The following is a 14,628-nucleotide window of genomic DNA, read 5'->3' on the forward strand; positions in this document are numbered from 1 at the left end:
TCTTAGGCTGATCCCAGGACTGTAATTACCCCAGGAATCCGGCAAGTTTCTTTTTCCAGCCAGCCACAGAAAGGAACTTTGGGTGGATTTTTACAATCACCTTCTTCTTCGCCACCAGCCCAGCCATAGGGCTCCCCGAGTCAAAGCTAGGGCAGGTGGGAGGCAGAGCTGGCCTGCCCAGGTGTGTGAGATGCTGGGGTTAGTGCCCATTATTACCTGAGATGGCTCTTGTGCATCTGCCAACACGCCCTGCCCCAGAGGGAACAAAAACCAAACCAAAGGGACTTGACCTGTCATTGCAGACCCAGACATTCCAACTCGCAAATGTCAGAATTTTTTTTTCAGACACCCCTTTCTTTATTGAAATGGAAATCTTGAGTGGCTACCTCTAGATGGCTTACTGCTTCCAAGACTTGATTGCTCACTCTGAATTCCTTTGAAATGCTTCATTTGAATAATAAACAAGCTCAGCAAACAGACTCATTATCTTGTTAGACTTTGTCTCTTTTGAGAGGAGTTTCTGTCTAAGGCCCTTTTAATGGTTGCTTAACTACTCAGAATTCTTTAGCAGTTGTAAGGTGTACAACTGGTACACCTGAATCCTTCAAACTTAGAATTCGATGATGATTGAATAATTTATTATAATAAAGTTATTTTTGTAATAATATCTGTGGGTTAAAGGTCACAGATCTCCACCAGCAAGAGGCATATATTAGCGCTCCCACAGCCACTACCACAGGTGCAGCTATAGAAGGGGGAGAGTTTCAGAAAAATACAGCCCATATTTCTTGAGCTAAAGCAGGTGACGTGCAAATCCCCAAGTTGCTGTTCCTTGATTGGAGCTGCTGATGGCTCCAATCCATTGACCCAAACAGAAGTTGGAACAAACCCTCACTTCATTATCTTTATCGAAGGAAAAGGGCTGGAAACTAACTTACAAAAATGAAAGAGATCAGAAATTCTCCTTCACATTTTGAGATTCCCCAACGCAGGAGAGCCCCAAGTGGGGCGTTTTGCTGGCCTTAGAGGCAGGTCTCTGAAGGTACAGGCCAAGACATTTAAATAAATGAGCTCTTTTGGGACTAAGTCTGATTATAGACCCAGACATGCCAACTTGCGAGACATGCGATTTCTTAATAAAATTAAGCCTAACTCTCAAATTTCAGGATTTTTGCGGGGGGGGGGGGGGGTGTCACCTGCTGCTGAAACAATGGAGGCCTGTCGGACAGAATTAATTACTAGGCAGGAGACAGGCAGATGCGGGGGTGACAGCGCCTGTAACAGGGGCCAAAATCACCTTATCCAGTACATGTGGCAGAGCGGGCAACACTGATTGTCACATGCACACAAACTGGGATTGGGCAGGGGGAGGGAGGAGTCAAAAATCAAGAGACTGACCTGAAAAACACATCTTTAAAAAAAAAAAAACAAAAAAAAAACCTCATGATTTTTTGGCCAATCTCATGATCTCTGATCTCCTGAAGTTGGCAATCCTGCAGACATTACACTGAAACACGACTCACCACATGGCCGGGGAATGGAGGGAATTGCTAGCGCGGGCATTGAGCTGGCCAAAGTTTGTCCAGCTGGGAGTGAATGTGTATGGGGGGGAGGGTAGGTGATGACATGAGGAGCCTGACCCTGTCAATGGCTCCATGCTAGTGCACGAGGCCCGGGAAGTGAAACTCACCCGTCTGATTTCACCACAGGGTTTATGTGCACCTGGGAAACGAGCGGAGTTTTAAAACATGTCAGCTAACACGTTTGAATTACCATGTTTCTAAACACCACTAAGCACCTGGTACAGGGCCACGCCCACTGTGTTAACATTCACATTACAGTGTAGAAAGCCCTAGGGTTAGCCCAACCAGCTAACTTTCTTAAACATAATTGTCTTTGTCTACACTAGGTGCAGAGTAGTGTTTACACACCATGTTTGAATACACCACTCATCTTCCCAGTGTAGACAAAAACACAGGCTATTTTCACTGCCAAAAAGGGGGGGTTTTTACAGCGGGATAATGAGCATTAGCAATTCTGCTGCAAACTCCTAGTGGAAACAAGGCTCTTTCATTTTACCGGGATGTAGCTAGGTGAGGTCAACCCCAGGTGGAGGGTTTAGTGCTGACCTCATCCAGCTACATCAAGCTAAAAACGACCTCTCCCTTGTCTCCAGCAGGGCCGCTCCCATGCCTTAGTTATCCCACTGTCAAAAATCCCACACAAAGACACAGCCAGAGATTTTGGTCCAGCTGTAACTGCAGCTAGCTGACTGCTCCTTAACTCAAGTTAACAACCATGAGTGTAAATTCTAGAGTAGCCAGTCATAAAGTGTTCGTTTCAGGAGATCCGACCAGGAACCAACATTAGGGAATGTCAACCCTGGAGTCTGGCATCCTGTCACTTAACAGGCAATCAATTAGCTTGGGTTACAGCTCAGCCAAAGCAAGCTCACCAGCTAGTGCAGAAAGTAAACAGCAAAAAACAAGTCACAGAATTCTTCCGGCTTCAAATAATCCAAAGGGTCACTGGAAACACAGTGACGTTTGCTCAGAAGGACTCACTGACACGTCTCTTTAAAGGACTTTGCGGGAACTGGACTAGGTCTGCCTCAGGAAATGTTTGTGACAGAGGCATTTGAAATGGTCATATGCTGTATTCCCCTTTGCACCAGATCAAAGGCACCACACCGTCCTCCCAGCTGGAATGGATTCAGGCACTTAGAGTCCCCGTTCCTTAGGAAAGGAACACAGCCAGGACAAGAGGCGTGCTGGGAACCTGAAGGGAGGATGAACAGGGACATACCAGACTCTGGTTTTGCTCTCCCTTACTACAACCTCAGAGAGGGCTCATTACAGGGAGTCCCCAACAGAAATGCAAGAAAGAAAAATGGAGGGTACCTTTTACTACTCTGGTGCCATTCTCCTGCCCTGTGCATAGTAATAATAATTAAGCCCTGCATCTGAACTCCAAGTTATGGGAATTCATTGCCTGTTAGCAAGGCATCTCTGAGGCTTTTGCATTCTTGCTTATGTTGGACTGGGGTTTGTTTGCATGAGGAAATATTTAAATTATATATATTTACACAATTTTTGCTGGGCAAGGGACCAAGGGGTGGAATCGCAATTCGACTGCCAATAACAACAGAACCACCCAATACGGGAAGCCTCAAAGCACTTAACAGATGGGAATGAAATCGTGCAGCACCCTTGCGGCCTAGGGAATAGACACAAAAGTAAAGTCACTTGTGGCAGACCTCCATGGTACTTTTTACAAGAGTTGAGCTGTTAGCTCCAGCCTCCTGGCCAAATTCCTCTGTGCCTCACTACGTTCTGCCTGCCCAGATCCCCACAGCAATCTCACTTGGATATGGTATTCTTCACTGCCTGTTCTAGATGCCTGAGAAGGGATGTTGTGTACTGTTGAACAGCTACTGTGTTTCACTCCAGAGATGGCTGCATTTCAGTGCTGGATGAAGCGATTCCTACGTGTATGCCCAGGAATGCATTTGGGGTGCTATATAAACAGATGCAAGGTCATCATTCAGCTGAACTGACAGGGAGAGGAAACAGTTAAAAGAAACAGGCCAGGAGAAGCCACAAGAATAAAGTGCTCTAGGAGGCACAGAACCCATCTCATACAGGAGTTGGTCCTAGAGCCCTGGGTTGAATTCAAGGCTCACTCCTTCCTCAGGGATAGCGAGCTGCACATCAGGGACAAAAGCCAGCTGGGCTTCAAGTTCAAAAGGTTGCCGATTCCTAGAAACACCCCAGTCAGGTTTCCCTGGTAATGCCACTGCCACGGTCTTACAGGGACAGAGAGATTTCACACACAAAGGGCTCTTCTCCCCAACCAACCGGTGGTAAGCAACAACCCATATCCCAAACAAACACAGTCTGCCTGGTGAAGCGCTGAGATAAACAGGAGGGGGGTGGTTTCAGATGGCTTATGGCCAATGCTGCTGTTCAGACCCAAAACCAAAACACAGGCTGGAGACCAGGACCACAGTAGAACTGATCAGGGGCCTCCTGGGGTACCAGCCCCATGGAATGTCACAGGGTGTGTCAACACAGCGTTTTGGAGCGAGCCTCCCTGCCCAGGTCCTCTCACCCCCCTGCTAGGCTTCAGAGGCCGAGCCACCATTCAAAGCACTGCCTGTCCAGCTATTTTTAGAGCACTGGTGTGAGCCCCGCTGCAGAATGCCGAGTACACACACCCCTACAGAGTGAAGCTGCACCAGCTCCGCTTTCCTGCCACCCACCCCAGCCTGTGCTCACTTTACCTTCAACGTAGGGAACCCAGTTATCCCAAACTTCCCGCACGTTTTCTGATTGGCTATGTCTGCACAGTCGACGACGCCAACGTTCACCGCGGGGCTCCATTCTGAAAGGACACACAGACAGACATTAGCGGATCTGAACCCCCTCTCCAGTCCCGGCCACTCTGCGTTGAGAACAGGAGCAGCCGCTGGGGCAGAAGCTCACTCCGAATTCCAGTGGCTCTCTTCCCCGAGAGCCTGTCACAGCTTCACTGCTCATGGGGAGACCCCCAGCCATGCCAGCCCCAGGAAATGGGGCAGGAGCCACTAGGACATGCTGGACGAGGGCGAAGTTGGAGGAAGCCTGTGTTATATTTCTGGGAAGAAATGCATTATGGGTAACCCCCCCCCAAACCTTTCCTACAGTTCCATGGCCGGAAGCTGAATTCTATCCTCCTCCATTGCTAGAGCACTGCTCATCCCAAAGCACTTTCGATACTCATGCAACAGTAGCCTTATAGCCACCAATGAAATTCAGCTGGCTCTGGGGTACGGCACAGCAGCCGTTTACCAGTGCAGAGTAAGCACAGCAGCTTAAGACAGGAAGCAGAGCAGCATGCTTTCCACAAGTCAAACCACTTGATTTATATAGCACCAGGAATGCGCAGGCCACTTCACCAGCAAATACTATGGGGGTATTTTAGGACTGACTGAGCGTAATGCTCAGAGCTGGAATCCGGTCAGGAAACTGGGGCTCAAACCTCTTTTCTTACAAAAGGTGTTCATGTGAGGGGAGGGGGATTTCAGGAACTCAGTTTTCCATCTCTACCACCCTACTGCCCTTCTAGCTGTCCAGTGACCCAGGCACCACGCTGAGGCTGTGTTGGGATGCTCACCTAGGAACAGTCATCTGCAGCACCCGGCCTTTTCCTAGGAGGGCTCATCTCCAAGGACAACCCAGGCCCCCTTGGCTTGGCAGCCACAGTTTGAGGGTTGCAGGGAGTGAAACATGCAAGCCTCGCAAAGTGGTGGATAATATCACATTGCACGTGAGTTCACTTGGGGGCTGAGATCTGAGCAACTCATGCTGCGTGCCGCATCTCTGCCCCCCTTCCCCGCAAACTGGCATCCTCACTCTGGCCACCAACCTCTTCTCTCTGGGCTGCAGTCACTGGGTGAGGGTAGGGACCCCAGCCCCAATATACAGCTCAACTGAGCTCACAGTTTCTCCCCATCCCAAAAGAGAAGCTCCCTAGACTTTGCAGAGACAGGAAACCCATGGGTCAGCGCAGTAAACTCACAAGTCTCATCTGTGGGCAAGGTGCCAGGGAGGGAGAACTGAGCCCTTTTGTTCCAGGGACCTCGCCTCCTCCACGCCAGGCACAACAAGGAGAACGTCCTCCCGGCCCTTCGCAGTGGCAGGCTGAGCAGACACTCCTGGGAGACCGGAGGAGGAACGTATGGGAGAGCAGCTTCAGCCTGGTGCCAGGGGCAGAGATCCAATGCAGAGCTGTTAATCCCTCTTCCATAAACACTGTGGCTCAGAGGCCTCTCTGGCAGCAGTTGTGAGCCCAGAACACTCTCTCCCTCTCCCCACATGTGGGCACAGGCCGGTCCCTACTCCCCAACGCACAGCAATGCTGTCCTCACTCCAACAGGCCAGCTCCAGGGTCCATCCCACACAGTCAGTGAGTGCACAGCTGCTCCATCCATGCCTCTGGCTCCTCCTGACATCACGGCAAGCCGCCCCCATGCGTTTGTTTGAACAGAGCATCTTGCCTAGGAAACTAGACCCTGCATTCGCCTCCGGGTACCCCTGGGGATTCATTCTAAAATTATGCTTGGCTAGAAAAATCCACCCCCCTGAAAACTCATGACTCAGCTCTTCTGAGCTGTGAGCAGCAACCCCCAGATCCTTGCAGGCGCCTTCCAAGCACGTCTGAATGGGACAGCCCACTCCTCAGAGGGGAGCGTATCCGACTGATTTAGCAACTTCCTCTGTTTGCTCTGGGGTCCGGTCCATGGAACATGCTCAAAAGGACGGGAACAGGAGCCAAGAGCTCGGAGGTGGTGGCCACAGCAGGGATGGAATACAGTGGCATTGATTAGCTATTCTTCTGGCCATTGCAACCAGGTGGCTACATAACCTAGTGTGGTTGATATGCAGGAGCTCTGGCAGGGACAGAGGTGTTACTGCAGTGCAGGACAGGCAGCCATTAGCACAGGTCACACGATACCATTACTTGTGCCAGCCCCACAAGAGAACATTGTGCAGCAGCACACGGGGTGGGGGGGGGTGGGGGTGGGGGGGGTGGGGGGGTTCGAGTCCAAGGGAAATACCAGCCCCCCCCAATATACTCCAGCCCTCAAATCACCGCACAAGCGCCATTTGCAGCTCTCAATTTGAGAGGCAGTTCTGTGCTTTTATTGTCTGAGCAACCCCTGCTGGCCATTTGAGGACAAATGCAGTGCTCCAAAAGGTGCCCGCTCCCAGCAAAGAGGGGGGAGCACACTGGCAATGCTGCTGCTCCCTGCGCTTGAAGAAGCAGGGCAGGTGTCAAGCGCATGCAGACAGTTCCACAGAGCAAGGGGAAGCCAAGCCAGTGTTTGGGGCAGGTTGCCATTTAGTTGCACTCCCAGGCAGTGCCGGGGTGCTGGGAACATTCACATCCTTTACTCTAGCCTCTCTCTGCAGAATCCCCAAGATCCATAATGCAACATCCCTTTCACACAGCACTGAATAGGTCCCAGCCACTGAGCGCTTCCCTCCTGTCCCCACAATCTGCCTTCTATTCAGCTCCTCTGTAGCCATGCCACAGCTGCTACACAAGGACTGTGTCGAGGCTCCCTAGAAACCATCCTGGGGCCCACACACTGGCCGTGGAAGCTGGGCTCACAATCAGACTGACAGGTGTTTGCCTCTCTCTTACTGGGCGCTGCCCTGGGGATGATCCATTTGAAAGCACAGGGCTTTCCTTCCAGGCGGGTTTCCTGCTCCCCGCCAGTGGACATAAAAGGCTCAGCTCACATTAAGGCGGCGGGTGGTTTAACGCACCTTTTGGGTGGAGAACTGGCGCGAGAAATTGCAAGCCCGTTAGCGATAATTTTTAATGAATCTGTAAACTCGGGGGTGGTACCGTTGGACCGGAAAATAGCTAATGTGGTTCCTATTTTCAAGAAGGGGAAAAAAAGTGACCCGGGTAACTACAGGCCTGTTAGTTTAACTTCTGTAGTATGCAAGGTCTTGGAAAAAATTTTGAAGGAGAAAGTAGTTAAGGACCTTGAGGTGAATGGCAATTGGGACAAATTACAACATGGGTTTACGAAAGGCAGATCATGCCAAACCAACCTGATCTCCTTCTTTGAGAAAGTAACAGACCTTCTAGATAAAGGAAATGCGGTGGATCTAATATACCTCGATTTTAGTAAAGCGTTTGATACTGTGCCGCATGAGGAATTATTGGTTAAATTGGAAAAGATGGGGATCGATATGAAAATCCAGAGGTGGATAAAGAACTGGTTAAAGGGGAGACTGCAGCGGGTAGTACTGAAAGGTGAACTGTCAGGTTGGAGGGAGGTCACCAGTGGGGTTCCTCAAGGTTCGGTTTTGGGTCCGATTTTATTTAATCTATTCATTACTGACCTCGGAACCGAATGTAGGAGTGGGCTGATAAAGTTTGCGGATGACACAAAGTTGGGAGGTATTGCCAATTTGGAGAAGGATCGGGATATTCTGCAGGGAGACTTGGATGACCTTGTAAATTGGAGTAATAATAATAGGATGAGATTTAATAGTGAGAAGTGTAAGGTGATGCATTTAGGGATGACTAACAAGAATTTTAGTTATAAGCTGGGGACGCATCGGTTGGAAGTGACGGAGGAGGAGAAGGACCTCGGAGTCCTGGTTGATCGCAGGATGACTATGAGTCGGCAATGTGCCGTGGCTGTGAAAAAAGCTAATGCGATCTTGGGATGCGTTAGGAGAGGTATTTCTAGTAGGGACAAGGAGGTGCTGCTTCCGTTATACAAGGCGCTGGTGAGACCTCATTTGGAGTACTGTGTGCAGTTCTGGTCTCCTATGTTTAAAAAGGATGAACTCAAACTGGAACGGGTACAGAGAAGGGCCACTAGGATGATCCGAGGAATGGAAAACCTTTCCTATGAAAGGAGACTTGAGGAGCTCGGTTTGTTTAGCCTAACCAAAAGACGGCTGAGGGGGGGATATGATTGCTCTCTTTAAATATATCAAAGGGATAAATACCAAGGAGGGAGAGGAATTATTTCAGCTCAGTACTAATGTGGACACGAGAACAAATGGATATAAACTGGCCGTGGGGAAGTTTAGGCTTGAAATTAGACGAAGGTTTCTAACCATCAGAGGGGTGAAATTTTGGAACAGCCTTCCGAGGGAAACGGTGGGGGTGAAAGACCTCTCTGGCTTCAAGAGTAGGCTAGATAAGTTTATGGAGGGAATGGTTTGATGGGATAACGTGATTTTAGTCAATTAGGCATTAACGAGCCATCGCTGGTAAAATAAGGGTCCGGCTGTAGAATCTTGCCTGTATGCTCGGGGTTCTACTGATCGCCATATTTGGGGTCGGGAAGGAATTTTCCTCCAGGGTAGATTGGCAGAGGCCCTGGAGGTTTTTCGCCTTCCTCCGCAGCATAGGGCAGGGGTCGCAGGCTGGAGGATTCTCTGCGACTTAATTTAAAGACTTCAAGGGAAAGTGGGTGGGTCAGCTTTTGTGGCCTGCATCATGCGGGAGGTCAGACTAGATGACCATATTGGTCCCTTCTGACCTTAAAGTCTATGAGAAAGCCAGGAAAAAGCAGCGCTAGCGAGAGCCAGGCTAACGTAGACCAGCGCTGTGCAAGCTGCCCTCATCCTGCAACACCCCCGAGTTCTGAGCCGTCTCTGCCAAGGCAGCTCAACTCTGACCTGCAACACCCCTGCTATTCCGGTTATTCCAGTGCCAGGCTCTCATCCCAGCTTCGCACACGGCACCTTGATCCTGACCTGCAGCACTTGCTCCTATTCCCCTGCTGGGATGCAGGGCTCTTATGTTCTGACCAGGGCTTAGGGCAAGAGGCATGGAAAGACTTCCACGTGAGCAGGCATAGGCAGGGCTGTGGGGTGGAGACATGTAAGGGGGACGTGATGGAGGTATATAAAAGCATAAGTGACACAGAGCAGGTAATCAGGGGCCTGCTCATCTAACCCAAGAACATGGGGACAATCAGTAACATTGAAAGGCAGCAAAACTAAAACTGATCAGAGGAAATCATGTTAAAAACACAATTAACCCGTGATCTCACTGCCACAAGATCTCACTGAGGCCGAGAATTTAGCAGGATTTAGAAAAGGCCTGGGTAAGCGGACATATGGCTGTGAACATTCAGTTACATTAGACAGGAAAAATTAGAAGGGCTCTAAACTCTCAGGCCTCAGGACGTAAATCAGACATTGCCTGGCGGATGCTAGAAATTAAGTTCCCCGCAGGATATTCCGTAGTGTCCATTAAGGGGATTCCTGCTGGCCACTGTCAGGGACAGGGTACTGGGCTAGACCGGCTACTGGTCTGGCAGCTCTATATTCTTAATTCTCCTGAGGAAAGGCTGCCAATTGTAACCTGCTGCATAATGACTTTGTGATGTGGGGATTACAAGGAAGCAAAACTCTTCCCCATGTGTGATTTAAGGGGACATTTTCCAAGGCACAAATGGGATGCAGGCACCCAACAGCCCTTTTGAAAATCTCCCCCTAAGCCGGATTGGAGCTCAGGGCTTCTCGAGTGCAGGGAAAGGGAAGTGTATGAATTGCACTGATCGGCTGAGAAAAGGATTTGGATGGGAGAAACAACTCTCCCCTCCCACCCAAGCAAGGTCTCTTCGTACAAACTCTCCATCACGTTTTCATATGACAACCCAAGAGGGATTTGGCAGGCCAGGCTCTTCCCCGCTCCAGGAGGTTTCACTTTAAAGATCAGCATTTGCCCAATTAGATTCATGGAGCTTTTCCAAGTCTGATTTATGGGCTTCCGCAGCCATCAGCGAGCGGAGACAAAATTCTCTAGTGTCCTGAGTTTAAACACAGCCTCTCCTGCCAGAATTGAAAAGGGGGAGGAAAAATTGCAATGACAAGCAAATCCAGCCCGGGGCCGTTGTGAGGGGCTGCAAGGGGCCAGGAGCTCCCTGCTTAGATTGCATCAGTGCACACCACCATTGAATGCTGCACTAAAGGCACGTTTGTACCTCTTCAGCCCTGGCGTGTGGGTGTGTGTACTTCCTCCAGCTGCATGAGCTGGGTTCTGTAAACACACGTCAGAGGGAGGCAAACGTGGGTTCATAGTGAAGACTCTTCCGTGTTATGTCAGCAGGAGAGCTCTGCAGAGTGCACGTGCGATGCCCTGCTGGCACAGAGCCAAATACAGATTTCTGGGCCAATGGGAGGCCATGCGCCTACAGCACCTATAGAGTCATCAATTCCAAGGCCAGGAGGGACAACTGTGATCATCTAGTCAAGCCTCCTGCGTAACACAGGCCACCGGCACGTGACTCCTTTACCCACTGCGCACAGGACACCAGCCCCAGTTAACAGCCATCATCACTAAGTATGTTCTTCCAGAGAGGGTTGAAGGGCTGTCAATTCACCCCAGAGAACTGCAATCAGCAGCATCCTCCTTTCAGCTCCAGGCATCAGACCAGCATGTGCAGCCTGGGGCGTGAGACTCTACTGCTTCCATCCCAGCTCACAGGGTCCATTCAGACATGGCCTCTGTGTGTACGAGGTTCATGGCCCTCCCATGTCTGTTTGTCCCCAGTCCTGGGCATGTCACTGTACAGAAATCTTATCTGGAGCACACTATGGGAGGTCCAGAAGGTACAGGTAATTACAGCAAAGAGTCCCTAAATGATGCTCTGAGGGGCACCAGATGCTGGAAGTTCAATCCTTGTGGTAAGATCACCAGAGAGACAAGGCTGTCTTACAGCGTCACACCACAGGCTGGCCCATAGCATGTGGGACCCTGCTCCATGTAAGCCCAGACCCCATGCAAGCTCGGCAGCGCATGGCCCACCCTAGCTCTCCCTGGCCGCAGACCTGGAGAGGACAGCAATAAGTCACAATGTGCCTCTCCTCTTCTAGCAGCCGGGGACCTTGCTGTCATTGTGGTTAAGGCATAGGAATGGGAACCCATGGATCAGAGGCCTGGCCCAAGTTAGCTGTGCCAGTGACTTGCTGGGCGACCCTGAGCATTGCGTAGCCTCTGACAGGTTCTCCCTTCTGCAAGCCGGGAATAACGCTTCCCTCCTGTGAATAAGGAGGGTTGGAAGTTGAATCCCTGACTGTTTAGGAAGCACTTTGAGATCCCCAGATGGGAGGAAGCACAGAGGGAGAGAAGGGTCATTTGATCATAAGGCTGGTCCTGGCCACCCCATTATGGCAAGCTCTCCCCAGACCCTTCAGGATGATGCACATGGGAAGTGCTGAAGAGGCCTTCAAGGGGATGACAAGGATCTCTAAGATCCCTCCTGGCCTCCCACTAAGTCACACAGTCACATCAGCACTGTTCCACCAGCGTCTAGAATCAGGGCACAACATGAGATCCCCAGATGGGAGGAAGCACAGAGGGAGAGAAGGGTCATTTGATCATAAGGCTGGTCCTGGCCACCCCATTATGGCAAGCTCTCCCCAGACCCTTCAGGATGATGCACATGGGAAGTGCTGAAGAGGCCTTCAAGGGGATGACAAGGATCTCTAAGATCCCTCCTGGCCTCCCACTAAGTCACACAGTCACATCAGCACTGTTCCACCAGCGTCTAGAATCAGGGCACAACACCAGAAAACACCTGTGAGCATGAACCAACGCTCTGTCATCCAATAACGCAAACCTCAGGCTGTAATCTCATCACCAAGGCTGCATGGTCTAGTACATAGGCATGGGAGTTCTACTCACAGCTCTGCCACTGATTCATTGGGTATCCTTGGGCAAGACCCTTAGCCACTCTGCCTCAGTTCCTTGATCTGTGCAACGGGGATAATTATAGTTACTTACCTACCCCACAGCAGCTGCAAAGATTCAGTGCTGGGAAAGCCCTTTGAAGGCACAAATGTCAATCCTCCTTCTATATCGCATGTTAAGCATAGCCATGCCAAGCAGATAATAAGTCCTCTAAGGAAACGAAGGCGCTGTAGGAAGTGATGTGGGTGGCTTTCCCATTGGCACGTTTCCTTCTGCCTCTCGGAGCTCATGTCACTTTGGGGAAGAATAGGGGTGTTTCTTACTTTGGAATCTGGCCACTTCACTTCCATCCCACAACTGTCATTCAGTGCCACTGCGCATTTCTGAACAGCTGTCACATTCCGCCTGCAGGGCGGCTGCATTTCAGTGGCTGGTCGAGTGATTCACATGCCTCTAATTGGGCAATCAATTAACAAAATCGTAAACATGCCTTGAGATCCCTCAGGATGAAAAGTGCTCAAAACACATTGCCATCTCCCTGGGGTGCAGGCCCCAAATATCAGAGGAGGGACCAACTGGTCAACTACTAAGCACCAATTCAACTACTACTCATTGATGGAGCCACCTGTGGTGACAGGAGCTGTCCCAGCCCATGCTACAGGGCACAACTCAGCCTTTGATCTACAGAGACTCCATCTGCGACCTTCAAACACACGCCCATTGCTCAGGGCAAAAAGACAGTGGGGAAAAACCCTCCAATTCCACCCCCCTCCCCCAAACACACACACACACACACACACACTTTCTCCAGTAGCTCCCAAGCCCAGTCTGTATTAGAGCATCAGCTGATCAGATCAACACTTCTGGCCTCCTCCACAGCCAGTTAGACAGTGCCTGAGCCCCAGGCGGATGAGAAAGGAGCCACAGCGCTAAAGTTAACCCAAAGTCACAACTGGAGAAGGAAATCCTCCCCCAAAAGTGAAGTAGCTACAACGCAGAAGCGAAACAAGAAGAGGTTTCGTTTGTATGTGGTTTTTGAGACCAACTTTAGGGAAGTTGCTCTCCTAACTGTTCAGCAACGGGCACTAAAGCTACAGCACAGAGTGCAGCTGGGACCCGTCAGCCACACACAAGACACGGACGCAGCAAGGGAAGGCCAGGCGGCCTCCTTTCTGCGGTTTGCAAATGACCTGGAGCAGGGATGCCACCGCCGAGGGTCTCGGAGAGGCACTGACAGAGGGAGCAGTGAAGGGGGAGGGAAACACAAGGAATTGAGAGGGGAAAGGAGTGGGGGTGAATGAAGATGCCGGGGGGCAGGGAGAAGGCACAGAGATAGCCGAAAAGGAGGCCGAGTATGCAGAGGAGAGAAGCGAGGACTCCAGCGAGCCGGGGCAGTGAACGGGAAGGGGGCTGGCAGAAAGGGCATGGGGCGGCCCCAGGACAGTGTGGGCCCTTTCTATGGGGAGGGGCTGACACGGGCAGTGGCACGAAGGAAGGGCCTGAGGATGGCACAGGGCTGGGAAGGCTGGCCCCAGGAGGGAGATAGAGCTGGCCCGGGCAGGTGGCCATGTGCCCTTGCTGGGGGGCCAAGCAGAGGGCTAGGGCCGAGGGAAGCGGGGCTGCCGTGGCCCGGCCACTCACCCTGGATGTCGGCGGCCAGCGCCCGCCAGGTGGACGCGAAGTGGACGCAGTGGCCGCACCAGGAGGCGTAGAACTCCACCAGCCAGGCGCTGCTGGAGTTGAGGACGCTGCTCTCCAGCGTGTCCACCTGCAGCAGCACCAGCGGGTCGCCGGGCGAGTAGAGGCCGCCGGGCGGCGCCCCGGTCAGGGCGGCCGCCAGGAGCAGCAGCAGCAGCGCGTGCGGGTGGCAGCGTCGCCTCGCCATCTTCCGCCGGGAGCCCGCTGCACAGTGGCTGCGGGCCGGACCGGGCGGGAAGAACTTTGCTGCCGTAGCTGCAGCTGCCTGTCCCCGGCCGGCGGGGGAGGAGCTGCAGGCGGAGCTGGGCCGGGCGGGCCCCTCCCGTCCCCGCCCATTGTTTTCAGCGACCGCACTGGCCTGGGCCCGGGGACAAGAGGCGCGCGCGCTCAGCCTCGGGGGTGGGCGGTGGCTCAGCTCCCCTCCCGTCCAGCCCCTGCTCCAGAGCCAGGGGGTCCATGGCTGGCTGGGCGGCAGCCGTGGGGGGAGACCCAGGCAGGGCTGCCTTCAGGTATGGGCACGCCCGGTACCTGGCGAGCCCCTCCCGCCAGCCGTGATGGTTACCCAGGCTCTGCTGAGCTAGGAGGCACCTGGGAGCAGGGTGCCAACCCCCAGATACACACACAAAGCCAGGGGTTTAAAGCAGCAGCGCCCCTCTAAAACTTCTCCTCGACTTGCAATAAAATGTTACCCACGCAAGAATGACTGTTTCC

The 14,628-nt window shown here is 52.0% G+C and overlaps 1 protein-coding gene across 1 annotated transcript in view; it reads right to left on the reverse strand.

Annotated features, from left to right (window-relative positions):
- The window catches only part of QSOX1 (quiescin sulfhydryl oxidase 1), a 38,019-nt gene extending 23,915 nt beyond the window's left edge, over window positions 1-14,104 (reverse strand). The window contains exons 1-2 of the mRNA XM_065409925.1: window positions 13,861-14,104; window positions 4,283-4,383 (exon numbers count right to left, since the gene is read on the reverse strand). Coding sequence (XP_065265997.1) covers window positions 4,283-4,383; window positions 13,861-14,104 — 345 coding nt within the window. The remainder of the gene's footprint in view (window positions 1-4,282; window positions 4,384-13,860) is intronic.
- Between the last annotated feature and the right edge of the window lie 524 nt (window positions 14,105-14,628).

Source organism: Emys orbicularis, chromosome 8 (genome assembly GCF_028017835.1).
Source record: "Emys orbicularis isolate rEmyOrb1 chromosome 8, rEmyOrb1.hap1, whole genome shotgun sequence".
NCBI lineage: Eukaryota > Metazoa > Chordata > Testudines > Emydidae > Emys > Emys orbicularis.